The sequence below is a fragment of the Dreissena polymorpha genome, chromosome 8 (genome assembly GCF_020536995.1).
Source record: "Dreissena polymorpha isolate Duluth1 chromosome 8, UMN_Dpol_1.0, whole genome shotgun sequence".
Classification (NCBI taxonomy): domain Eukaryota; kingdom Metazoa; phylum Mollusca; class Bivalvia; order Myida; family Dreissenidae; genus Dreissena; species Dreissena polymorpha.
The window spans coordinates 52,247,293-52,273,769 of record NC_068362.1 but is presented as its reverse complement, the minus strand read 5'-3'; the positions used below and the strand labels follow the sequence as shown (position 1 = coordinate 52,273,769).

Sequence of the window (26,477 nt, the reverse complement as noted above, 5' to 3'; positions counted from 1 at the left end):
CAATAACCTTCACTTGTGTTTCTTTTAACATCATGTGGTGTCCGCATAAAGACATCATGTACAAGTCTAAACATTACAACATATCCGGCAATAACCTTCACTTGTGTGTCTTTTAACATCATGTGGTGTCCGCAATTTTTAAATTAACGATGTCAGCAGAAACATTCGGAATTATTTTTTCTGTCATAAAAGCTTTATAATCTTCTTAATTCCAATAATAATAATTAATAATTAACAAATCGATTTGTTAAATACATTTATATGGCCGAAGTGCTAGTATTCTTTTTAGCATTGACTTTATTTTATGACACACATGGAAATGTATATAAGTGAACTTGTTATGCAGATTGTGGCCAAGGCAGCTGCGGACCAGCCTGCGCAATTGCACGGTCTGGACTAGAACTACGCTGTTCGCTATGAAGTGATGCAAGGTTTTGTGGTCCGATCAGCGGTCTGGGTAGCCCCTGTCCAGACTGCGCGATTGTGGCTATCAAATGAAGCGCCTCAGAAGATCCCTTCTGATTGCGTTCTTGGGGAGATTTGTCGTAAATCAACCATATCCAGTATTATGCATTCTAACCCGCTCGTCCAGCGTGAAGGTGGCGACCCGAGAGCACGTGACTTTGTTCCACAGGAAGATGCAGTTCTCTTCCGCATGCGAGCCATACGTCAGGAAGTAGGGCGTGACGCCACTTAGCGCTAACGTCACCGACGTCTTGTGGCCTGTCAACCGGTGCAGTAGCTTGCCCGGTTTTATTGATGGATATTGCTAAATATTTGCATTTATTAGAATACACACGCTTTATCAATTTATCGATCTCTGCCTTCCCGTACAGTTGACGATATTGATAACAATTGTCCAAGGCAGGAAATATATTTTGAATGGTTGAATATAATCTATACATTTTGTTCTGAAAATGTGATTTGGAGTGGCTGAATATAATCTATACATTCTCTTCTAACTGCAAGCACCTTTTAAAATTACAATTTTTTCAATTTATGAATCCCTTTGAGACATCAGGGTTAGTGCCTTTACTCCACATACAGAAATGGTTTTATAAAGAGAGCAATGATTAAAGAAAGAATGTTTCGACCAAAAGGTTTCATATTTATTACTCTTGTACCAAAACACCCTGCAACTGCGTTTGTGTTAAATTTCGTCTAGTACTGTAAAACCGTATTTCTAAATTGTACGATTTATAATAAAATATTTCTCATTTGAACCATAAACAAAATAAACTAGCGAAACGTAAATTCATCTGTCATAATACTGAATTTTGCGGATTCTTGGATTCAAGTTCATGATAACACTAACCTGATTTGACGTCGTACACTCGGACAACATTGTCGAAGCACGTGGTCACGATTTGGTTGTCGTCAAGAAGATAACACCCTTCCATGCTCGTACTTCCGTCGCTTTTAACTTTCTCGTACTGCATCTGTGTCTCTGTGTCGCACAGCTCATATATTTCCTTATCTGCAACATAAATTAGAGTCTCGATCTGATAAAACGGGGCTTAATTCATATGCGTAAAGTGTCGTCCCTGATTAACATGCGCTGTCCGCACAGGAAATGGAAGGATGGATGTGTTAAAAAAAAGTCTGGGATAACACTTAACGCTTTTGTGGAATGATTCGTTTATAGGAGGTCACTTCTTAACGAAAATCTAGTCTAGCGGAAAGTGTCGTCTCTGATTAGCCTATGCGGAATTGATATACATATAGCACAGTTTTCACAGAACTCATTAGATAAGCACCGTCATGTCAATCTGAAATAAAGAATCTGACACGAGTTGTTATTTAATACTATATTTTATACAACGAGTTGATGAAAAGCGAGCTTTTGTATGTGAAATTCAAATATACAGGTACTAATTCGATATATTAATACACGGCCGTTAATCACGGGCGCCACCTTTTTGTGATGCATTAATAAATGGGCCAGTGATACTTCCGAGGTGGCGCTAAGGACTGGATGTTTTGAAATTTCACGCTCGTCGATAAAGAAACATATTTGTTAGCGAAATGGGACAAACAGCCTACTGTGTTCAATGTCCCAGCAGAATAGATGATCTACATCGTCTGAACGCTGCTCGCCTGATTCCAAGCCTTTATCTGCGCTGAACAACAAGCGCGTGCTGTCTCTGGTAAACAACATGTAGGAGGCAAAGTAGTCACCATACCGGGCGCCTGAAACCATGGCGGAACATATAAATGTGGGTTTCACCCATGTGCGTAGATGGTCGTTTCTTATTAGCCTGGGTTGCACTCACCGTCTTTATGGAATTTTCGTTAAAGGAAGTAACCTCTAAACCAAAATCCATTCTAGTGGGAATGTGTCTTCCCTGATTAGCCTGTATGGATTGCAAAAGCTAATTCGAGACGACATAAGCTTTACTATAAGCTGTAAGGCAATCATAGCTCTGACAGCGTAGAAACAAACTGTCTAAGAAGCAAAAAGTACAAATTAGCGACAAGGGAGCAACTATGTGTTAATAGAAATTAAATATATGTTTGAATAAAACTGAACTTCTTCAACAGATTTACAGGAAGAAAAAGACTCGTTGGTATATACCATAGTATTAGGTGCATACTTCATAGTCGATGGGTCGATTACATTTTATTAAGTCTCATTTCCTACGTTAACCTAAAGATAGATTTTACAATACATGCCGCGGAACTCAAATGTAGGTTTAATCATGAAAGTTAAGATAAAGTCGCCTCCCCTGTACGTACTGATTCCAAGCCTTTATCTGGCCAAGTCTTTGGTCGATGGGTCGATGACATTTTAATAAGTCTAATTTCCTATGTTAGCCTAAAGATAGATTTTACGATACATGCCGCGGAACTCAAATGTAGGTTTAATCATGAAAGTTAAGATAAAGTCGCCTCTCCTGTACGTACTGATTCCAAGCCTTTATCTGGCCAAGTCTTTGGTCGATGGGTCGATTACATTTTAACAAGTCTCATTTCCTATGTTAGCCTAAAGATAGATTTTACGATACATGCCGCGGAATTCAAATGTAGGTTTAATCATGAAAGTTAAGATAAAGTCGCCTCTCCTTTACGTACTGTTTGAGATCTCATACATGCGAGAGTAAGTGACAAGGTCCATCAACACTATGGGTCCCTCGTCCACGCCCACTGCGACCAGCGTACCCGGATCATTCACCTGTAAAACATCAATATGAGCCTTATTCTGGGTAAACAGGGCATAAGGCGAACGTAAAGTGTAGGCTCAGATTAGTATGTGCAGTCCGCAGTCCCGTAAAAGTATAGACTCAGATTAGCCTGTGCAGTCCGCAGTCCCGTTAAAGTATAGGCTCAGATTAGCATGTGCAGTCCGCAGTTCCGTAAAAAGTATATGCTCAGATTAGCATGTGCAGTCCGCGGTCCCGTAATAGTATAGACTCAGATTAGCATGTGCAGTCCGAAGTCCCGTAAAAGTATAGGCTCAGATTAGTATGTGAAGTCCGCAGTCCCGTTAAAGTATAGGCTCAGATTAGCATGTGCAGTCCCGTTAAAGTATGGGCTCAGATTAGCATGTGCAGTCCGCAGTCCCGTTAAAGTATAGGCTCAGATTAACATGTGCAGTCCGCAGTCCCGTTAAAGTATAGGCTCAGATTAGCATGTGCAGTCCACTGTCCCATAAAAGTATAGGCTTAGATTAGCATGTGCAGTCCGCAGTCCCGTAAAAGTATAGGCTTAGATTAGCATGTGCAGTCCGCAGTCCCGTAATAGTATAGGCTTTGATTAGCATGTACAGTCCGCAGTTCCGTAAAACTATATGCTCAGATTAGCATGTGCAGTCTGCATTCCCGTCATAGTATAGGCTTAGATAAGCATGTGCAGTCCGCAGTCCCGTAAAAGTATAGGCTCAGATTAGTATGTGCAGTCCGCAGTCCCGTAAAAGTATAGGCTCAGATTAGCATGTGCAGTCCGCATTCCCGTCATAGTATAGGCTTATATTAGCATGTGCAGTCCGCAGTCCCGTAAAAGTATAGGCTCAGATTAGTATGTGCAGTCCGCAGTCCCGTAAAAGTAAAGGCTCAGATTAGCATGTGCAGTCCGCATTCCCGTCATAGTATAGGCTTAGATTTGCATGTGCAGTCCGCAGTCCCATAAAAGTATAGGCTCAGATTAGTATGTGCAGTCAGCAGTCCTGTAATAGTATAGGCTCAGATTAGCATGCGAAGTCCGAGCTCCTAGTCAGAGACGAAGCGTTCTACTTTATATTACATTTTTCGTTAAAAGTATGTAAAGGATGCGAAAAATCCAGTTGAGGCGGATAGTGTACTCTCTGATAAGCCTATGGGGACTGTACATGCTTATCTGGGACGACACTTTACGCACAATGCATAAAGCCCAATTTTCTCAGAACGCGACTCATATAAAGTGGGAAAACTTGAAAGATTTTCCATGAAACGGCATGGCTCATAAGGTTGGTGTTTGTAATGTAACATTGTTGAGAGGTCCCATACGAGGTTTGTTTAAACATGCCCTGAGTCTTTAAGGGAATATGGGAGGACACTTTACGCACATGCCTTAAGCCCAGTTTTCGCAGAATTAGGCTTAACTCATTTTTTCACCGTTTGCAACAGTATAAAAGTTATATCTCATTGGCCAGTAAACATACACTTTTCCTTGGAGGGCTGATTTCATATTTAAGCACTTATGCAGGGCTAAACATTAACCTAAAAACCAACTTGCCCTTCCGGGCAAGTACTTAGAAGCGGTCATGCGATTTGCTTCAAGATGCCATCTCAAACGAAGTGTTGCTCCGACGGTTATCCTGGTTTATATGTCAAAAACTAGTCTAAAAATTACTACTAATCTGGCAATAACCTTCACTTGTGTTTCTTTTAACATCATGTGGTGTCCGCATAAAGACGTCATGTACAAGTCTAAACATTACAACATATCCGGCAATAACCTTCACTTGTGTGTCTTTTAACATCATGTGGTGTCCGCAATTTTTAAATTAACGAAGTCAGCAGAAACATTCGGAATTATTTTTTCTGTCATAAAAGCTTTATAATCTTCTTAATTCCAATAATAATAATTAATAATTAACAAATCGATTTGTTAAATACATTTATATGGCCGAAGTGCTAGTATTCTTTTAAGCATTGACTTTATTTTATGACACACATGGAAATGTATATAAGTGAACTTGTTATGCAGATTGTGGCCAAGGCAGCTGCGGACCAGCCTGCGCAATTGCGCGGTCTGGACTAGAACTACGCTGTTCGCTATGAAGTGATGCAAGGTTTTGTGGTCCGATCAGCGGTCTGGGTAGCCCCTGTCCAGACTGCGCGATTGTGGCTATCAAATGAAGCGCCTCAGAAGATCCCTTCTAATCGCGTTCTTGGGGAGATTTGTCGTAAATCAACCATATCCAGTATTATGCATTCTAACCCGCTCGTCCAGCGTGAAGGTGGCGACCCTAGAGCACGTGACTTTGTTCCACAGGAAGATGCAGTTCTCTTCCGCATGCGAACCATATGTCAGGAAGTAGGGCGTGACGCCACTTAGCGCTAACGTCACCGACGTCTTGTGGCCTGTCAACCGGTGCAGTAGCTTGCTTGGTTTTATTGATGGATATTGCTAAATATTTGCATTTATTAGAATACACACGCTTCATCAATTTATCGATATCTGCCTTCCCGTACAGTTGACGATATTGATAACAATTGTCCAAGGCAGGAAATATATTTTGAATGGTTGAATATAATCTATACATTTTGTTCTGAAAATGTGATTTGGAGTGGCTGAATATAATCTATACATTCTCTTCTAACTGCAAGCACCTTTTAAAATTACATTTTTTTCAATTTATGAATCCCTTTGAGACATCAGGGTTAGTGCCTTTACTCCACATACAGAAATGGTTTTATAAAGAGAGCAATGATTAAAGAAAGAATGTTTCGACCAAAAGGTTTCATATTTATTACTCTTGTACCAAAACACCCTGCAACTGCGTTTGTGTTAAATTTCGTCTTGTACTGTAAAACCGTATTTCTAAATTGTACGATTTATAATAAAATATTTCTCATTTGAACCTTAAACAAAATAAACTAGCGAAACGTAAATTCATCTGTCATAATATTGAATTTTGCGGAATCTTGGTTTCAAGTTCAAGATAACACTAACCTGATTTGACGTCGTACACTCGGACAACATTGTCGAAGCACGTGGTCACGATTTGGTTGTCGTCAAGAAGATAACACCCTTCCATGCTCGTACTTCCGTCGCTTTTAACTTTCTCGTACTGCATCTGTGTCTCTGTGTCGCACAGCTCATATATTTCCTTATCTGCAACATAAATTAGAGTCTCGTTCTGATAAAACGGGGCTTAATTCATATGCGTAAAGTGTCGTCCCTGATTAACATGCGCTGTCCGCACAGGAAATGGAAGGATGGATGTGTTAAAAAAAAGTCTGGGATAACACTTAACGCTTTTGTGGAATGATTCGTTTATAGGAGGTCACTTCTTAACGAAAATCTAGTCTAGCGGAAAGTGTCGTCCCTGATTAGCCTATGCGGAATTGATATACATATAGCACAGTTTTCACAGAACTCATAAGATAAGCACCGTCATGTCAATCTGAAATAAAGAATCTGACACGAGTTGTTATTTAATACTATATTTTATACAACGAGTTCGTGAAAAGCGAGCTTTTGTATTTGAAATTCAAATATACAGGTACTAATTCGATATATTAAAGGGATCTTTTCACGCTTTGGTAAATTGACAAAATTGAAAAAAGTTGTTTCAGATTCGTAAGTTTTCGTTTTAGTTATGATATGTGTGAGGAAACAGTAATGCTGAACATTAACCATGCTCTAATATAGCCATTAGATGCATCTTTTGACGATTTTAAAACCTAAAAATTATAAAGCGTTGCAACGCGAAACGATTGAATAATTTGGAGAGTTCGGTTTTTGTCGTTAAATTTTGTGAAACTACGAAGATTGCTCATATAAAGTATAAAATACGTCAACAATGTGTACTCGGCGGAATAGCTCAGTAGGCTAAAGCGTTTTTACTTCAGGACTCTGGCAGGACTCCAGGGGTCACTGGTTCGAAACCTGCTCCGGGCAATGTTCTTTTCCTTTTTTTATATTTGTTTTCTTGATTTTTTACTTGAGCTTTTACGATCCAATGTTTACATTTATCAATATAAAGCATTTAATGAATAAGTTAAAAAAATGCCAAAATCTGTGAAAAGGCCCCGTTAATACACGGCCGTTAATCACGGGCGCCAACTTTTTTGTGATGCATTAATAAATGGGCCAGTGATACTTCCGAGGTGGCGCTAAGGACTGGATGTTTTGAAATTTCACGCTCGTCGATAAAGAAACATATTTGTTAGCGAAATAGGCCAAACAGCCTACTGTGTTCAATGTCCCAGCAGAATAGATGATCTACATCGTCTGAACGCTGCTCGCCTGATTCCAAGCCTTTATCTGCGCTGAACAACAAGCGCGTGCTGTCTCTGGTAAACAACATGTAGGAGGCGAAGTAGTCACCATACCGGGCGCCTGAAACCATGGCGGAACATATAAATGTGGGTTTCACCCATGTGCGTAGATGGTCGTTTCTTATTAGCCTGGGTTGCACTCACCGTCTTTATGGAATTTTCGTTAAAGGAAGTAACCTCTAAACCAAAATCCATTCTAGGCGGAATGTGTCTTCCCTGATTAGCCTGTATGGATTGCAAAAGCTAATTCGAGACGACATAAGCTTTACTATAAGCTGTAAGGCAATCATAGCTCTGACAGGGTAGAAACAAACTGTCTAAGAAGCAAAAAGTACAAATTAGCGACAAGGGAGCAACTATGTGTTAATAGAAATTAAATATATGTTTGAATAAAACTGAACTTCTTCAACAGATTTACAGGAAGAAAAAGACTCGTTGGTATATACCATAGTATTAGGTGCATACTTCATAGTCGATGGGTCGATTACATTTTATTAAGTCTCATTTCCTACGTTAACCTAAAGATAGATTTTACAATACATGCCGCGGAACTCAAATTTAGGTTTAATCATGAAAGTTAAGATAAAGCCGCCTCTCCTGTACGTACTGATTCCAAGCCTTTATCTGGCCAAGTATTTGGTCGATGGGTCGATTACATTTAAACAAGTCTCATTTCCTATGTTAGCCTAAAGATAGATTTTACGATACATGCCGCGGAATTCAAATGTAGGTTTAATCATGAAAGTTAAGATAAAGTCGCCTCTCCTTTACGTAATGTTTGAGATCTCATACATGCGAGAGTAAGTGACAAGGTCCATCAACACTATGGGTCCCTCGTCCACGCCCACTGCGACCAGCGTACCCGGATCATTCACCTGTAAAACATCAATATGAGCCTTATTCTGGGTAAACAGGGCATAAGGCGAACGTAAAGTGTAGGCTCAGATTAGTATGTGCAGTCCGCAGTCCCGTAAAAGTATAGACTCAGATTAGCATGTGCAGTCCGCAGTCCCGTTAAAGTATAGGCTCAGATTAGCATGTGCAGTCCGCAGTCCCGTAAAAAGTATATGCTCAGATTAGCATGTGCAGTCCGCAGTCCCGTAATAGTATAGACTCAGATTAGCATGTGCAGTCCGAAGTCCCGTAAAAGTATAGGCTCAGATTAGTATGTGAAGTCCGCAGTCCCGTTAAAGTATAGGCTCAGATTAGCATGTGCAGTCCCGTTAAAGTATGGGCTCAGATTAGCATGTGCAGTCCGCAGTCCCGTTAAAGTATAGGCTCAGATTAACATGTGCAGTCCGCAGTCCCGTTAAAGTATAGGCTCAGATTAGCATGTGCAGTCAACTGTCCCATAAAAGTATAGGCTTAGATTAGCATGTGCAGTCCGCAGTCCCGTAAAAGTATAGGCTTAGATTAGCATGTGCAGTCCGCAGTCCCGTAATAGTATAGGCTTTGATTAGCATGTACAGTCCGCAGTTCCGTAAAAGTATATGCTCAGATTAGCATGTGCAGTCTGCATTCCCGTCATAGTATAGGCTTAGATAAGCATGTGCAGTCCGCAGTCCCGTAAAAGTAAAGGCTCAGATTAGTATGTGCAGTCCGCAGTCCCGTAAAAGTATAGGCTCAGATTAGCATGTGCAGTCCGCATTCCCGTCATAGTATAGGCTTAGATTAGCATGTGCAGTCCGCAGTCCCGTAAAAGTATAGGCTCAGATTAGTATGTGCAGTCCGTAATCCCGTAAAGGTATAGGCTCAGATTAGCATGTGCAGTCTGCATTCCCGTCATAGTATAGGCTTAGATTTGCATGTGCAGTCCGCAGTCCCATAAAAGTATAGGCTCAGATTAGTATGTGCAGTCCGCAGTCCCGTAAAAGTATAGGCTCAGATTAGCATGTGCAGTCCGCATTCCCGTCATAGTATAGGCTTAGATTAGCATGTGCAGTCCGCATTCCCGTCATAGTATAGGCTCAGATTAGTATGTGCAGTCCGCAGTCCCCTAAAAGTATAGGCTCAGATTAGCATGCGAAGTCTACGCTCCTAGTCAGAGACAAAGCGTTCTACTTTTTATTACATTTTTCGTTAAAAGGATGTAAAGGATGCGAAAAATCCAGTTGAGGCGGAATGTGTACTCTCTGATAAGCCTATGCGGACTGTACATGCTTATCTGGGACGACACTTTACGCACAATGCATAAAGCCCAATTTTCTCAGAACGCGACTCATATAAATAGGGAAAACTTGAAAGATCTTCCATGAAACTGCATGGCTCATAAGTTTGGTGTTTGTAATGTAACATTGTTGAGAGGTCCCATACGAGGCTTGTTTAAACATGCCCTGAGTCTTTAAGGGAATATGGGAGGGCACTTTACGCACATGCCTTAAGCACAGTTTTCGCAGAATTAGGCTTAACTCATTTTTTCACCGTTTGCAACACAGTCCTACTTGGTTACTCTTTTCACCATTGATTCAACAAGATCAGGGCTAATCTATTTAACTGTTCAGGGGTCATTATCAAAGTGGTGTGAAGCGCTGATCACTATTGGAAGTGATAACATGAGGGGATTTTTTGGCCATATCTAATTACAAGATACTGGTGTAGAATGCTGAGAATTCAGAGGGTTAAACAAGCACATTTTAATAAAGATCATCGTGCTTGTATTTGAATGATGGATTAAAATATAAAGAACAGATCAGAACTTGTGCATAGTTTATTATTGAATTGAACAACATGTTAATTAAACTATTTTATGGAAAGTATATATATGCGAAGAGTATGTAATGATCTCCGAGTATAATTATAATTATGTTATATAAAATTATAATGCAGATATTTTTCATTACACATAATTATCAAGTTATTCAGAAGTAAACAATTGAATATTCCTTATTTTTTCAATGTACATCTTTTAATGTCCATATAAACAAGTTGAAATAGCATAAAAAGTATGCCACATAAACTTTATAGAATTCATGTCGATTTATAATAATAGAATGATAAGCTGCTATGTACATGTATATTAATTACTGTCATGATTGTAACCCAAACTTTTATAGCAAGGAAATTTCATGGAAAAAAAAACATTAATTTATACACCAAACACCAACTTCACCTTTGCAATTCACTTGACCGGGTAACTATGTTACTAATCAGTTAGTTAAAAAACAAATTTTTTAACAAACAACTTTACAGGAATTATCAACATGAGTATCCAACATGATATCTGCTAGTAGAGTGTTGAACTGGACTTACATTATATAATTAAATAAATTAATTAGATGTATTCTCCTGTGGTTGATAAATATTAAATACCAAAATGTCCCAAATTAAAAATCAACATGAATTTTGCATAGATCTACTTCAAACATATTTTCCATCTGTGTCCTGGTTCATCAAACATCATGTTTCCTTCTGAAAAACAAGAACCAATAATTTATTGTTTGAAATTCTTCTCTGTAAAATAACAGCATGCTTGTATTTGTGTACACTTATTTTTTTAATATGTAGCCACTAACACACATAAATTGTACATCTATTCAGATTCAAGACATAAATTCCAATACTATTTAGGCTAGCTACAATAAGCCAGTCGAAAGGTTGCGCCGCTACGGTACCTGATCAATTAGATTTATTAATGATTAATACTAACGATAACTAACATTATGTATAAACTTATCGATATCACATGGGTTCAAACCTTACAACTTCCTACACAATCAAAATAAAACATTTTGTATATCAGAATTAAAGTAAAATGTAATTATGCAGCATAAGGCTACACAATTTGAAAGCAACATTTTTGCTATTGTCGGCATACATTGTATATGGTATGTCCTTCTCTCATAAAATGCATTTCAATATAAGAAGTGAAACTCCAGCTGCTGGAGAAACATTTTTTCCTCCAGCTTTCTTCAGTAAACTCATTTTTGTAAAATGAATTTAATGTTGTAATGTCACTTTCCTCAATTTTAAGTTCCGACAAAAGGACTTTAGATAGAAAATCAGCATTAACAATATGTATGTATATCTCTTTTGTAGATGTAATTGGGGTTTCCTCTGAATGTTTAACTAATACCCCCTTAATTTTCTTCGTAGCCTGTCTACACACTTCATATGTTTCGCGATATGACACACAGTATTGCACTATATGCTCTCCAGTTTAAATAAAGGTTTTCCTTCAACACTTTTTACACTGTGATCGTTTCCTTTCAACCAACTGAAAATGTTGCCACTTAATTGCTGGTTCATCTCCACACTTATTGTTTTTTTCGGCGTAGCTGTATTAAGCCAGCTTTTCACCTTACCTGACCTTTGTAAGTGTCCAATAAAATTTCCCGCAGCTAGGTACGAATGAATACACTTCATTTATTCCATTGGCTGATTTGAGTATACCACCAGAACATTGGAAACATATCCGCGTCTTTGTAACACTGTTTTTCTGCATGAAACAGTTTTATCTCTAATGAAAAGGCTTAATAGATAGAACAGTTTTACACTCAATTCTCGACATCAATACAGTTTGTGCGTGCACCTTTTATTTTCAGAGGATTGCCAGGGCAAAAGCGTTTATACTTAAAGGCTATATGTTCTCATATTTAGTACTTACTTCCATATTCCTGTCAACATGTTAACATGTAAGAGTATCAAAGCGCTGAAGGCACTGAAGATGTTCGCTATTGCATAATTTAACACGCAATTCATTTTTGAAAATCAATCGCAAGTTTGAAATGAACACACGCCATTCAACTTTATAAAGTGTGTGTCATAGCGCACGGGTCGAGTTTTGTGTGCATTTTTTATCATCCTTATTATTTCATAGAAATAACTAAGACAAAATAAAAACAACATGCTTTTTGGAAGTTCTGAAAGCATAGAAAGTATGATGAAAATGGTAATGATAACTTAATATAAAGAAAATTTGCAGTCACCATCATATTAAAGGAATATTTTTTTCTAATATCAAATGACTATCTCACCAAGAATATAAATTCATAATGAACGTTCCGTGTACAAAACTTTTGATTTTTGACACCATATACAAATTCAAAATATACAACAATCTTCGTATCTTGTATATGGATGAATAAAAGTATATAAACATTGCTGTTTATGCTTTACTTATTACCCGAGCAGTTCACACGGTGTCAACAACGCTAACATAAACATAGGTATAGAGCACTCATGCGCTTTTAGGCGTAGCTGTTTCAGTTTTCATCTTAGTGACTTTTACATAACGCCAACAGACACGCATGAATATTTTCGAATATTTGATAAGCTGATTCGAGATACAACCTCTGAATTTTTGCTACATCACTGCGTATGTGCTCAATTCAAAGGATGTAGCACTGTTCAGTGTAAGGAATTCCGGACTACTCTCTGTATGCTCAAACGACACAAATTGTGGCCCTGTTATAATTACGCGTTACAATCCATCTCGCAGAATTTCACTTTCGCCTCCAAGATTTGAAAACAATCATTAGCGAAATAGTATAGTGTCACGATAAGAGAAAATCGTTTAATTATCATACCACAATGTTTGCCGTACTTGGTCAGCACGTCTGGAAATCATTCCTTAATGTGTGGATAGGCTGCCATTATTAACAAGTTTGCTATTTTCAATTCAATTTTGTATCAAAAAGCATTGTTCTTAAATGTGGCATTTTCAATTCGCAATGAGATTTGTAATGACCCTCGTCATGTGAAAATGGGTCTTATTCCATATGCGCCCATCATATAAATAGCCCACTCAGCTATCACTCCTTCTGGTAAGGAGAAACATAACATATTGAGTGATTTTAAAGCGAACAGCGTCGCCTATGGCCTGACTGCGCAAAAGCACATGTTGGGTTTAACAAACGCTTGCCGAAACGCATAAGACCCATTTTCGCATGACGGCGCTATTGACGTGTGATTTAAATGTGTCGAAAGAAAACTGCGTTTAAATCAAATATAAACATACGATATATTTCGATAGTGAAGAAAGATACTCATAACAAGGCATATGAGGACACATATGAAGTGCTCTCCCGTAGTATATTTTTTATTTTACTCACACTAATGTGTGGTTTGACAATGCTAACACACATTTCATGCTGTGAATATGCAGCTTACAAGTGAAAAACACAACACAATAGTTAAACTTTTGTTTAATTGTATTTAATTATTTAGAAAAGTAAATTGCTAACTTTATTTCAAAGTCAGCGTATACGCCGACTACATTTTTAAAAGACATTTATTGTTATAAATATATTTAATATAATATATTAGGTTGTTTTCGGTTTTAGCGATTAAAAAGCATTTTCGAGGTTGCCTATAGTATGCCTGTAGTAATTCATGAACTCATATCCAACTGTCTATGTATTGAGAACTGTGAATATAAACAAGCTTAACCTTCTACTAACCTTTTGCTAATGCATTCGTATTATTATTATAAATTGTAATATTCGGGTTTAGCAATTATGAAACTTTTTTTTGTCTATCGTATCGCTGAAGTTGTTGTTGAACTTATGTTCAACGTTTTATACATTGAGAATATAAACAAAGACCTATAGATAATATGGGTCTTTGATATAAATAAGCGTCAACTTTTTCCCGAATCTCTCATTTTACGACCTGTACTACGTCATTGAGTTGTATGCGAGAGCGTAACCATTGCGTTGTTATAACCCGTAAACTTTCCTTTGTTTATCGACAGACGCATCTATTAATAGCCTCATATATCATGAATGCCAAAACTACCGGGAAAAAGAACCACGTGACCAAATAGGACGCAAAACCCAAATACCATGCGACTACGACTTTTATTATGTAAGAAAGCTCCGCAATTCCTTTGAAGTCGGAGCCTTGTGATTGCTATTACTTAAATAATTGACCTCTAACTGAAGTAAGCAAAGGAAACGCAGCACCTAATTGACCCATTCCTTATATGTGCGAAGGCAGATTGAATTTTACTAATGTATGGTTTGCCTATTATAACACACATTATAATGCGGTAAATATGCGACTAACAAGTCAAAAACACTATAATTAAACTTTTGTTTTGAATTAAGTTATTTAGAAAACAAAATTCCAAACCTTATTTCAAAACAGCAAGACTACATTTTTTAGAGAATATTATTGTAATATTTAAATGTTTTTTTAACAGTTTCGGCGATAATGAAACATTTTTTATGTTGTCTATCGTATCCCTGTAATAATTGTTGAACTCGTGGTCAACGTATTATTAATTGAGACCTGTGAATATAAACAAGCGTAACCTTATACTACTGCGTTATTCTCACACGGACTCCCCTTTGTTTATCGCCAGCCTCAGATTTATGAATGAGCTGAGCGAAAATACTACGTCACGCACACGCAGCAGAAAGTGGACTATTTTAATCATTCATAAACAATCTCCTCCGCAACACGTACAATACGATCATTGTTTATTGATTCTTTTCTATAAAACACCGTTCGAAAATATTGAATGTAACACGATATTAATATAATGTTGCCATTTGTGAATACACATAATTGGAGAACTCACACCTCTTGCATAAATCATACAACTCTTTCTTGCGCGGATACGCAATCGGGTATTGGGTTAATCATACCTAGTCGTATCGACCTGAAATTCACACTAAGCACTTTAGACGGGCGCTATACGCCCATCTAATAAAGAGCAGTGGAAGCGAGGCCTCACTTTAATGCATTGCATTTCAACCCGCGAGTTATATCGGGTCAATTCGCGGCCAGTGTGTGAATGTCAGAGTTTATATACAGGTCATCACAAGAGTTCGCGGCCAGTAAAATAATCGTTATATAATAAAGACGCTATCCGTGAACTAGGTGACCTGGAATTTTCTTTCGACCAGAAATATGTTAAATGAAGATATTCAGCAATATAACTATGGTATGTCAATAATAGATTCTTAATGTATTTTCAACAATACAATGATAAATATTATTTTGATTAATTTAACAATAATTAGTTCACCATGTTGACTAATGTATTAAACATGAGCGCGATGATTCTCGATTCTGTTAATAATAAAATCAAATAGCAATGCCCGACAAAACACTTAAACAGGTTTGTTCGAAGAACGCGCCTATAAAAACGGATACTTCGCGTGTGGCCGGTTGACTCATATGTTTTAATTGCATTTCCATTCTTCTTTTGGTTTTCTGTTTTGTATCTATAGGTTTATAACCAGCACTATGTAATAATGTAAAATAAGCCGCGAAAACTCCGCGTAACATCCCGTTCTGCGTGTGATGCAGCTAAGAACTGCACAGAAAAAGACATTCGCTATCCTTGATCTCATTCATTGAACTATCAACGCCGTATATTTTTTTTAAAGATATTTCTTTTTTTTTTTTTTTTTTTTTTTTTTTTTGTCTATACTTTCAGTAAATTTTGTTTTTTTGTTTTTATTCAATATAATACATACAATGTATACATGTATATGATCATACAACATAGTGATTGTACAAAGCAATAAAGTTCAGACATGTTATACAAGATATGCTAATATATCTTTTTTATGAGAAAAGAAAAGAACAACAGAAGAATAGTTATGAAAAATGATGAGTTGTATATAGTCGGAAGAAAGCATACTGGATTTGTGTGTTTTGTTGTAGATTCACAATGATCTTATAAGATTGAAAAAAATATACAAAAATATTTTATAAAGATAAACTAACATTAGAGTGAAATGTATATAAGTGGACAAACATTATGAGAATTTAATCCGATTCCATTTTTGTTCAAAGCTTTGTAATGTGTCATTACTGAGGGCTATTTCTTTCTCAATCTGGATTTTTAGTTTAAGACTATGAATAAAACAATTAAAATTTGGTACTTGTTTTTTGTACTTCATGTTATAGATAAAATATTTCATCATTATAAGAATAAAATTCACAATATTATTACAGTCTATTGATTTCAATGAGTAAATTCCGAAGCTTACATTTAAGAAAGATAGTTTAACATTTAGTTGCTGTTGTTCAAGAAAAGATACTAGTTGATTCCAAATAGGCTGGATGTGTTTGCACTCCCAAAAAAGATGTTCTATAGTTTCGATGTTTTCACTGCAGAAGTCACACAGATTTGAGTTAGATAATTTGCATTTAAAGAGATATTTATTTGTAGCTATAATTCTATGTATGTATTTATATTGAAAATTTCTCAGTGTGCTTTCAATAGTTGCTTTATATGGCATGGTAAATATGTGTTTCCAATTAAGTTCATGTTCTTCGAAAAGAACATGCCATTTATTTTGGGTTTTGGAGTTTTCTGTAGGGTTTCTAATTTGTAATGTGTAAAATATTTTGTTCGTTTTGTTTTTTCTTCCAAGTATGTTCTCTACGAATGTTGTTTGAGTACATGGTGTATTATTTGTATTGATTTCAGATTTAATATGTATGGGTATGCTTTTGATTAGTGTGTAGTACTTCAGAAAATTATTTGAAGGTATTCCGTATATGTAGCATATATCATCAAAAGAGTAGAAATCCTTAATTCTGTAGTCATATAATTGGTCGACATATTTAATGCTTCGTTCAAACCAATCTTTATAGAAAAACGTCTTATTGTTTGAAGTTATGTCTTTATTGTTCCATAAAATAGTTTTGCTTCTGGTTTGGGTTTCTAGGTTATGAGTGACATCACTCCATGCTGATAGAACATCAGACAGAAATATGTTTTCGTTTGCAATTTCATGTAGGAAAGTATTGTTGATGTTACATTCAAAGAGTAAAGAGTCACCATATTTTTTTAGGATTTTCTGGTAGAATAATTTCCATTTACTCGTATTGGTATTATCTAGGTATCTTTTAACCCAGCTGCATTTGATTGCATTCAAGAATGCGTCAATGTTCGTTAATTGGATACCTCCATTTTCTACAGATTGAATTAACTGAGTTCGTTTTATTCTATCAGGTTTACCGTCCCATATGAAATTAAATATTGCTGATTTTATATCGTTAATAACATCATTTGGTGGATTTGGGAGGACTGTTAATACATAAATTAATTTCGGGAGTGCAAATGTTTTCAATACTGTGTTTTTTCCGATTAGTGTAAGTTTACGGTGATGCCATGATTTTAAGCAGTTTTTAAAATTCTGTAATTTAGGTAGTATGTTTTTAAGAACTGTATCCTTTTCATTATTTGTGAAAGTAATTCCTAACGTTGTGGCTTCATCGGATGTCCAATGAAATTTCATTTCTTTTTTTATATTGGACATTACTTTGTTTTAATTTACCTACTCGTAGCACAGTACATTTACTTTTGTTTAGTTTAAGACCCGATGTCATTCCGTAAAGGGTTAGCGATTCTATTAGGTTATGGAAAGAATCGTAATTGTCGTTAAAAAAATAAGTTGCATCGTCAGCAAATAGGGACTGTTTGATTTCTTCGTCAGGTTCTAGTGATATGACTTTTATGTGTTTATTTGATTGGATGTGATGTGATAGATACTCGATGCAAATAATAAATAGCGATGATGAGAGTGGACATCCTTGTCGAACCCCTCGTTCGATGTTAAAACTGTTTGAAAAGAAGCCATTGTTAATGATTAAACTGTTAATATCTGTATAGAATAGTTTGACCCATTGAATGAGACTTTCACCAAAATTCATATTTTCTAAGCAAGAGAACATAAATGAATGATCAAGCGAATCGAATGCCTTTTCGAAGTCTGCAAAGAATATTAGACCAGGATTATTTGAATTGTTGAAATAGTTTATGCATTCTTGGATAAGACAAACGTTTTCACCAATGTAACGTCCTTTTATGAAACCAGATTGAGATTGTGAAATTATTGATGGTAATATTTTTTTTATTCTGTTTGCTATACTTTTAGTTGCAATTTTATAATCATTGTTTAGTAAACTAATTGGGCGCCAGTTCGATAAGGATTCTAAGTTTTTTTCCGGGTTTTGGAATGAGTGATATTATACCTTGTTTTTGAAGCGTAGTTAGGTTTCCATTATTATATGAATAGTTTAGTGATTTAATTAAATGTGTTTTGATATCATTCCAAAATATTTTATAAAACTCAATGGTGATGCCATCAGATCCTGGACTTTTGTTGTTTTGCATTTCTTTTAGTGCTAATCCACATTCATATTCATTTAGTAATCCGTCACACAATAGTTTTTCTTCTTGATTTAAAGCGTGGTGTGTATTTTTAAAAAGGGTGTTATTTTCAACATTTTTTCGTTTATAGAGGGTTTCGAAAAATAAACGTTGTTCTTTTACTATAGATATTTCTTGTTAGAAATGCTTTGAACTCATCAAAGATAATATATTCGGAATCATTTTCGTCAAAAACTATTCTAAGTTCCTTCAGTAATGGAATATGAAAAGTCATTTTGGTTGTCAATCTGAAAGAGTAAAGAAAACTATCTTTTACAATCATTTAACTTCTATTAGTTTTAATTTCAATCATTTCATATTACATGTTCGGTGCTTGTTACATGTGAAATTTAAAATCTAACAAAGGTGAACATAAAATTAGGTTACTAACAAATTTCAAGCTTACCTGTTTTATAAATATAAAATAATCAAAATAAATGTTGTATTGACTATTAATATTTGGCACAACCGCTAATTACACAGGTCGATAACTCGCTGAAACATGTTGCAGCATATTCACATTTGGCCAGATATAACACCTGGGTTCATTTATTATCCCCAAGCAGGCTGTTTTCAGCCTGACAGAGGAGTGTGCTTTATGACCACAGAACAGTTATAACTAATGTGTTCTGCTGATAAGCCGATGGCTAAAATATAGCAGTCCTGGGAGTTACTGAGTAGGACAGACAGTATAAAAGTTATATCTTATTGGCCAGTAAACATACACTTTTCCTTGGCGGGCTGATTTCATATTTAAGCACTTATGCAGGGCTCAACATTAACCTAAAAACCAACTTGCCCTGCCGGGCAAGTACTTAGAAAATCTACTTGCCCTGAATGTAAAGCCACATGCCCAAACATGAAATATCACATTAACTGTAGACCTCATATTTTTTAATAAAGATCAATATGATACACCACAAAACCTTTTTTTATTTTTGCACATTTAACAAAATGATTACAGCAATTAAAGTCTAAATTAAATGCTCTTTGTTCTTTTTTGCACTTGCCTGGGCGGATAACTAGATTATAAATTAACTTGCCCGGACCCAACTTTTACTTGCCAGGGGCAATAGGACAACGGTTAATGTTGAGCCCTGTTATGCTTTTATCGGAACTTACAACTGCCCTTCTTGAAATAGAGTTAGGTGAGAATAACCGTATATATGTGAACACAACACGCGGACATCAGTTGCGAATGTAAAATAAATTAAACAAGAGGGCCTTAAAGGCCCAAAGTCGCTCACCTGAGATTCAAAGGAACTGACCTGTTCTGTGCAGCTCAAGATGTCATTATAATAAAATGTTCTTACCAACTTTCATGACTAGTGAACACCCTGGCAGCCATGATTTTCAACATACCAGAACCATTTTCATACACATCCAAGATATCATTTAAACAGATATACTGACACAGTTTCATGAAGATTCATAAGTCCATATAAGGTAAAATGCCCCGTCAACTGGTTGCCATGTTTTTCAAGCAACTGGAACCATTTTCAAATTTGAGCAAGATATCATTGGGACAAATCTTCTGACAAAGTTTCATGATGATCGTCCAATAAATATGGCTTCTAGAGTGTTCACAGGGTTTTACTATGGCCATATAAGGAAATATGCCACGCCCCCTTGGCGGCCATGTTTTTCATCCGACCGGAACCATTTTCGAACTCATCCACGATATCATTGGGACAAATCGTCTAACCAAGTTTCATGATGAGCGGACAATAAATGTGGCCTCTAGAGTGTTAATAAGGTTTTACTAAAGCAATATATTGCCATATTAGGAGAAATGCACCGCCCCCTGGTGGCCATGTTTTTAAATCAACCAAAACCATTTTCGAACTCATCCAAGATATTATTGGGATGGCCTCTAGAGTGTTAAAAAGGTTTTGCTTTAGCCATATAAGGAAAAATGCCCCGCCCCTGGCGGCCATGTTTTCAACCAACCGGCATCATTTTTGAACTTGTCCAAGATATTATTAAGATGAATCTTCTAACCAGGTTTCGTGAAGATCGGACCATAAATGTGGCCTCTAGAGTGTTAACAAGATATTACTATAGCCATATATAGCCATATAAGGAAAAATGCCCCGCCCCCTGGTGGCCATGTCTTTTAAGTAACCGAAACTATTTTCGAAATCATCCAAGATATCATTGGGACAAATCTTCTGACTAAGTTTCATGAAAAACGCAAAATAAATGTGGCATCTAGAGTGTTAACAAGGTTTTACTATAGCCATATAAGGAAAAATGCCCCGCCCCCTGGCGGCCATGTTTTTCAACCAACCAGCATCATTTTTTAACTCTTCCAAGATATTACTACAATGAATCTTATGACCAAGTTTCATGAAGATAGTACAATAATGTGGCCTCTAAAGTGTTAAAAAAATTTTAGCAAGGGAGTTAACTATTAGAAAGTATGCATGTACATGTTATCTTTCTTTAACAGACTGTTCATATGTTTTCACTATATACATATAGAGAAAACTGTCCCACCCCTGGCGGCCATGTTTTCCACCCTTCATGACCATTTTTGAACTCGTCCGAGATATCTATAAAATCGATGCTTAGAAAAAAAAATATGACGATTAGGCAATAAATGTGACTAATAGAGTGTATACAAGCTTATTTCAAACTCGACAGTCATATCCAGAAAACACATGTTCTGATCAAATTTAATGAAGATTGGACCAAAAATGGGACTTCTAGAATGTTCACATGTTTTTACTATATGCATAAAGAGAAAACTGCCGATCTGGACCATTTTCGAACTGATCAGAGATATCAATGAAACCAATGTTTTGAGCAAGTTTCATGATGATCGGGCGACCTCTAGAGTGTTCACAAGGTTTCTCTATAGCCATATTAGGAATACTGCCCCGCCCCTTGGGGGCCATGTTTTTCAACGGACCGGAACCATTTTTGAACATTTAGACAAACATTTTGACACAGTTAAATGAAGATTGGGCATCAAATGTGACTTCTATAGTGTTTACAAAGATTTCCTTTTTTTAACTAGTGACAGAGTTTTTTACCCAGCATGACCCAGTTTCGAACTCAGTCGAGGTATGAATATGACAAATGTTCTGACCAAGTTTCATGAAGATCGGACAATAAATGTGGCCTATAGAGTGTTCACAAGGCAAATGTTGTAGCCGCACTACGGATGACGGACAAAAGGCGATCACAAATACTCACCATGAGCACGCTGTGCTCAGGTGAGCTAAAAACAAAATGCAAATAATTTGTACGATGTTTAGTGCTTGCTGCTACACTTGTACATGTGGCCTATTGCATAATCTGGATAAAGGTATACAAACTTACCACAACATCGTTAATATCCGTTGTGTATCCAGTTTTTATTATGGCGTCAACGCAGCCGTTTGTGATGTTGTACAGTTTCACGTTCTTGCCACCACGTGACGTCACCAGGAGTTCTACAATGGAAGAATAACGTCATTGATTAAGTGGGCAGAACGGTTACCTGCAATTGCATTACAATTCGCAAAATTTTCAGAAAACGTAAATAATGATTTTCATGTATAAGCTACGATGAATAGTTATAGGATACTTTTACCTAAATATTTACTTATTTACGAAACGAATTTTGTCAATCTCAAGGGGCAATACAAATATTTAACCTAATGTTTGACATGTTAATGCGTGAGGGAGAGGGGGGAACAATATGTTGTCCCGAAATTTGTGCTTTAAAGGGATCTTTTCACGCTTTGGTAAATTGACAAAATTGAAAAAAGTTGTTTCAGATTCGTAAGTTTTCGTTTTAGCTATGATATTTGTGAGGAAACAGTAATACTGAACATTAACCATGCTCTAATATAGCCATTATATGCATCTTTTGACGATTTTAAAACCTAAAAATTATAAAGCGTTGCAACGCGAAACGATTGAATAATAGAGTTCTGTTTTTGTCGTTAAATTTTGTGAAACTACGAAGATTACTTATATAAGGTATAAAATACGTCCAGAATGTGTACTCGGTGGAATAGCTCAGTAGGCTAAAGCGTTTTTACTTCAGGACTCTGGCAGGACTCCAGGGGTCACTGGTTCGAAACCTGCACCGGTTAATGTTCTTTTCCTTTTTTTAAATTTTTTCTTGATTTTTTACTGGAGCTTTTACGATCCAATGTTTACATTTATCAATATAAAGCATTTAATGAATAAGTTAAAAAAATGCCAAAATCTGTGAAAAGGCCCCTTTTACTTTTCTTTAACAACTTTGTGCATCGCGTTTAATCGTTCACAGTTGAGAGACCTTAATCTGTACGTAGATTATTGTAAAGACTTCCATTTGTGCTGCGACGATTTATGGAAGAATAATGGCCCAGTCTGTATTTTCCATTATAAATTATAGTCGCATTTGGTTTGTGTGTTCAAATCCTTTGTATGGGTGGAATTAGCTCAAACAATAACAGTTGGATAACGCGTAGATGATTTCAAGTTATTTGTAATGAGACGAATAATGTCCCCTTTTCTTCTGTTCAACTTGATAGCATATGGTCCATTAGTATTGTATTTTTAATTTCTTTTTAAATACTGGGTGGATCTCGCACAAATGTTACTGTATTGTGTAAATGATCGTCACGCAAAGAAATATTGGCTGAGACAGGATTTGACAGAATTGTGTCCCTTCGTCAGTTAATCCACTATCAAAATATATTGTCCCAATGGTTTGTGGTTTTATCTTCTCTTTAACTACTGATTCAATCTCGCTAAAACTGTCACAGTTGATTTACATTAAGGGGTAGATGATATTAAATGATGAAATAGTTACTGCAACCAGTTGTGGCTTAATAATGCAGAGGAGGTATTTATGTGATAGTAAAGATGGCGACGTCGATGCCGAGACATGTATATTTTTAGCCGTTTTTACCCTTTATTTCTTGTAATAACTTCATGTAATGCCGCTTACTATCAAGCCATGTAGGTAAGATACTAGCGTTTATTTCGTATTAAAATTCGCTCTATATCTCGACTTTACTCGCTGCGAAATTTCTAAGCGGAATGACCGAATTACAGCTCCACTAAGAAAATTTGCGGGGAGTAAAAATATACGCGTATCACCTTTTTATTGATATGGCTTGAAAGTGACCTTCTTTTAAAAATTTCACAAAAGTAATAAAGGGGATAAAACGGCGAAAAATAAAGTTATCGGCATGAACGTCGCCATGTAATGGTTATTTGTCTTTGTGTCTACTGTAAAATATATACTGGCATTGTCTTGTGAGTTTAAACATGGTTGTGGGGGCCTCGATGTGTATGTGACACATTTCTACTTTACGACAATCATGAAATGAGGTACGTTATCACCAACTTAAGCTCTGTTGAATGTGTTGAATTTAACCGTGCAATAGGTGGAATGCACATATATTAAAATTAATATCTCTGTTACTATTATTGAAAACATCAAAATAAAACAAATATAAAAAAAATAAAATAAAATAAATATATCTAAAGGAAAGTAATGGAAAAGTCTCTCGAATCTGACAGAATATTGTGTTGTGGTGCGAAATCCTAAACACCTGTCGTGGCGTCAAGATGTTACGTTATGTAGCAGACCTGTTAGCTCACTCGTAAGAAACATTGGTTTTAGATTCGAGGAACTCCGGACTGGCTGCACAGTGATTCAAACCACAGAAGTTCGTATTTATTTTTGGACGTTAATTATTCACAAGTGAGGTATCCCCGCATGGTAAAACTCGCATAACTGTAGTTGCAATATTCTGAAAAATGGCGCCTCCTGTTAAACATAAATTGAGCCTCGTTCTAGGAAAACGGGACTTAATATACGTGCATAAAGTGACGTACAAGATTAGCATGAGGAGTCCGCACACGCTAATCAGGGACTTAATATACGAGTATATTAGTGACGTACGAGATTAGAATGAGGAGTCCGCACACGCTCTTAATATACGTGCATAAAGGGACGTACGAGATAAGCATGAGGAGTCCGCACACGCTCTAAATATACGTGCATAAAGGGACGTACGAGATAAGCATGAGGAGTCCGCACTCGCTCTAAATATACGTGCATAAAGGGACGTACGAGATAAGCATGAGGAGTCCGCACACGCTCTAAATATACGTGCATAAAGTGACGTACGAGATTAGCATGAGGAGTCCGCACACGCTCTAAATATACGTGCATAAAGTGACGTACGAGATTAGCATAAGGAGTCCGCACACGCTCTAAATGTACGTGCATAAAGGGACGTACGGGATCAGCATGAGGAGTCCGCACACGCTCTTAATATACGTGCATAAAGGGACGTTCGAGATTAGCATGAGGAGTCCGCACACGCTCTAAATGTACGTGCATAAAGGGACGTACGAGATAAGCATGAGGATTCCGCACACGCTCTAAATATACGTGCATAAAGGGACGTACGAGATAAGCATGAGGAGTCCGCACACGCTCTAAATATACGTGCATAAAGAGACGTACGAGATAAGCATGAGGAGTCCGCACACGCTCTAAATTTACGTGCATAAAGGGACGTTCGAGATTAGCATGAGGAGTCCGCACACGCTCTAAATGTACGTGCATAAAGGGACGTACGAGATAAGCATGAGGAGTCCGCACACGCTCTAAATATACGTGCATAAAGGGACGTACGAGATAAGCATGAGGAGTCCGCACACGCTCTAAATATACGTGCATAAAGAGACGTACGAGATAAGCATGAGGAGTCCGCACACGCTCTAAATTTACGTGCATAAAGGGACGTACGAGATTAGCATGAGGAGTCCGCACACGCTCTAAATATACGTGCATAAAGGTACGTACGAGATAAGCATGAGGAGTCCACACAACCTCTAAATATACGTGCATAAAGTGACGTACGAGATTAGCATGAGGAGTCCGCACACGCTCTAAATATACGTGCATAAAGGGACGTACGAGATAAGCAAGAGGAGTCCGCACACGCTCTAAATATACGTGCATAAAGGGACGTACGAGATAAGCATGAGGAGTCCGCACACGCACTAAATATACGTGCATAAAGGGACGTACGAGATAAGCATGAGGAGTCCGCACACGCTCTAAATATACGTGCATAAAGGGACGTACGAGATAAGCATGAGGAGTCCGCACACGCTCTAAATATACGTGCATAAAGGGACGTACGAGATCAGCATGAGGAGTCCGCACACGCTAATCAGGGACGACACTTTCCGCTTGTATGGTATTTTTCTTAAAAGAAAAAGTATCGTAGTAGCGAAAATCCAGTTGACAGGTTTAGTGTCGTCGAATTGCACAGGCTAAACTGGGACGACACTTTCTGAAAATGCATTAAGTCCCGTTTTCCAAGAACGAGGCTCAACTGCAAAATGTTAACACGAGATCGTCCAGTTATACGTACGCTTCCGTTTGGTTACGATGCGGACTCTCTTTCTCGAGACAATACCCGGAAACACGACACAGACGTCCATCATTTCAAGTTCGAAAATGTGCAACTTCCGGTTTATTTCCATGACCACTGATCTGTCTTCTGCTTCGTAAAACAATACGTTTGTATTGCAGATCACCTCCTGTTGTGGATAATGTTTGCAAATATGTCAAACTATATGACTGCCAGAAAAATCATTAACTCACTTCCGGATTGAATAACTTTCAGGGAATACAACATACATGTGTATTTCAAGGATACAGACGAATTAAAGCAATAAGAATATTTGCCTAAATGAACTCATTAATAATTTATTTGAAAAATATTCATGTATAATTTATATGTCACGGTACCGAACTTAAGCGGCATTGGTGAAAAGATGTGTTGCGGCCCGGTTAGCTGAGTCGGGAGAGCATTCTCCCTGTAAGCGAGGTGTCCCGGGTTCGAGTCCCGGACTGGCAGCAC

At 37.1% G+C, this 26,477-nt stretch overlaps 2 protein-coding genes across 12 annotated transcripts in view; one reads left to right on the top strand and one right to left on the bottom strand.

Annotated features, from left to right (window-relative positions):
• LOC127842840 (receptor-type tyrosine-protein phosphatase epsilon-like) overlaps positions 1 to 26,477 on the top strand; it is a 569,039-nt gene that overhangs the window by 463,505 nt on the left and 79,057 nt on the right. The gene's annotated exons all lie outside the window — the stretch shown is intronic.
• Positions 1 to 26,477, bottom strand: part of LOC127842845 (uncharacterized) — a 32,922-nt gene that overhangs the window by 5,910 nt on the left and 535 nt on the right. Inside the window, exons 2-7 of one of the 3 annotated variants that reach the window (XM_052372608.1) lie at positions 25,986 to 26,154; positions 21,928 to 22,040; positions 3,073 to 3,172; positions 2,044 to 2,190; positions 1,317 to 1,477; positions 581 to 748 (exon numbers count right to left, since the gene is read on the bottom strand). In XM_052372608.1, coding sequence (XP_052228568.1) covers positions 581 to 748; positions 1,317 to 1,477; positions 2,044 to 2,190; positions 3,073 to 3,172; positions 21,928 to 22,040; positions 25,986 to 26,097 — 801 coding nt within the window. In that variant the 5' untranslated portion in view covers positions 26,098 to 26,154. Of the gene's footprint in view, positions 1 to 580; positions 749 to 1,315; positions 1,478 to 2,043; positions 2,191 to 3,072; positions 3,173 to 8,259; positions 8,360 to 21,923; positions 22,041 to 25,985; positions 26,155 to 26,477 lie in introns of those variants that run through there. The other 2 variants (XM_052372609.1, XR_008031909.1) reach the window with 2 other exon arrangements.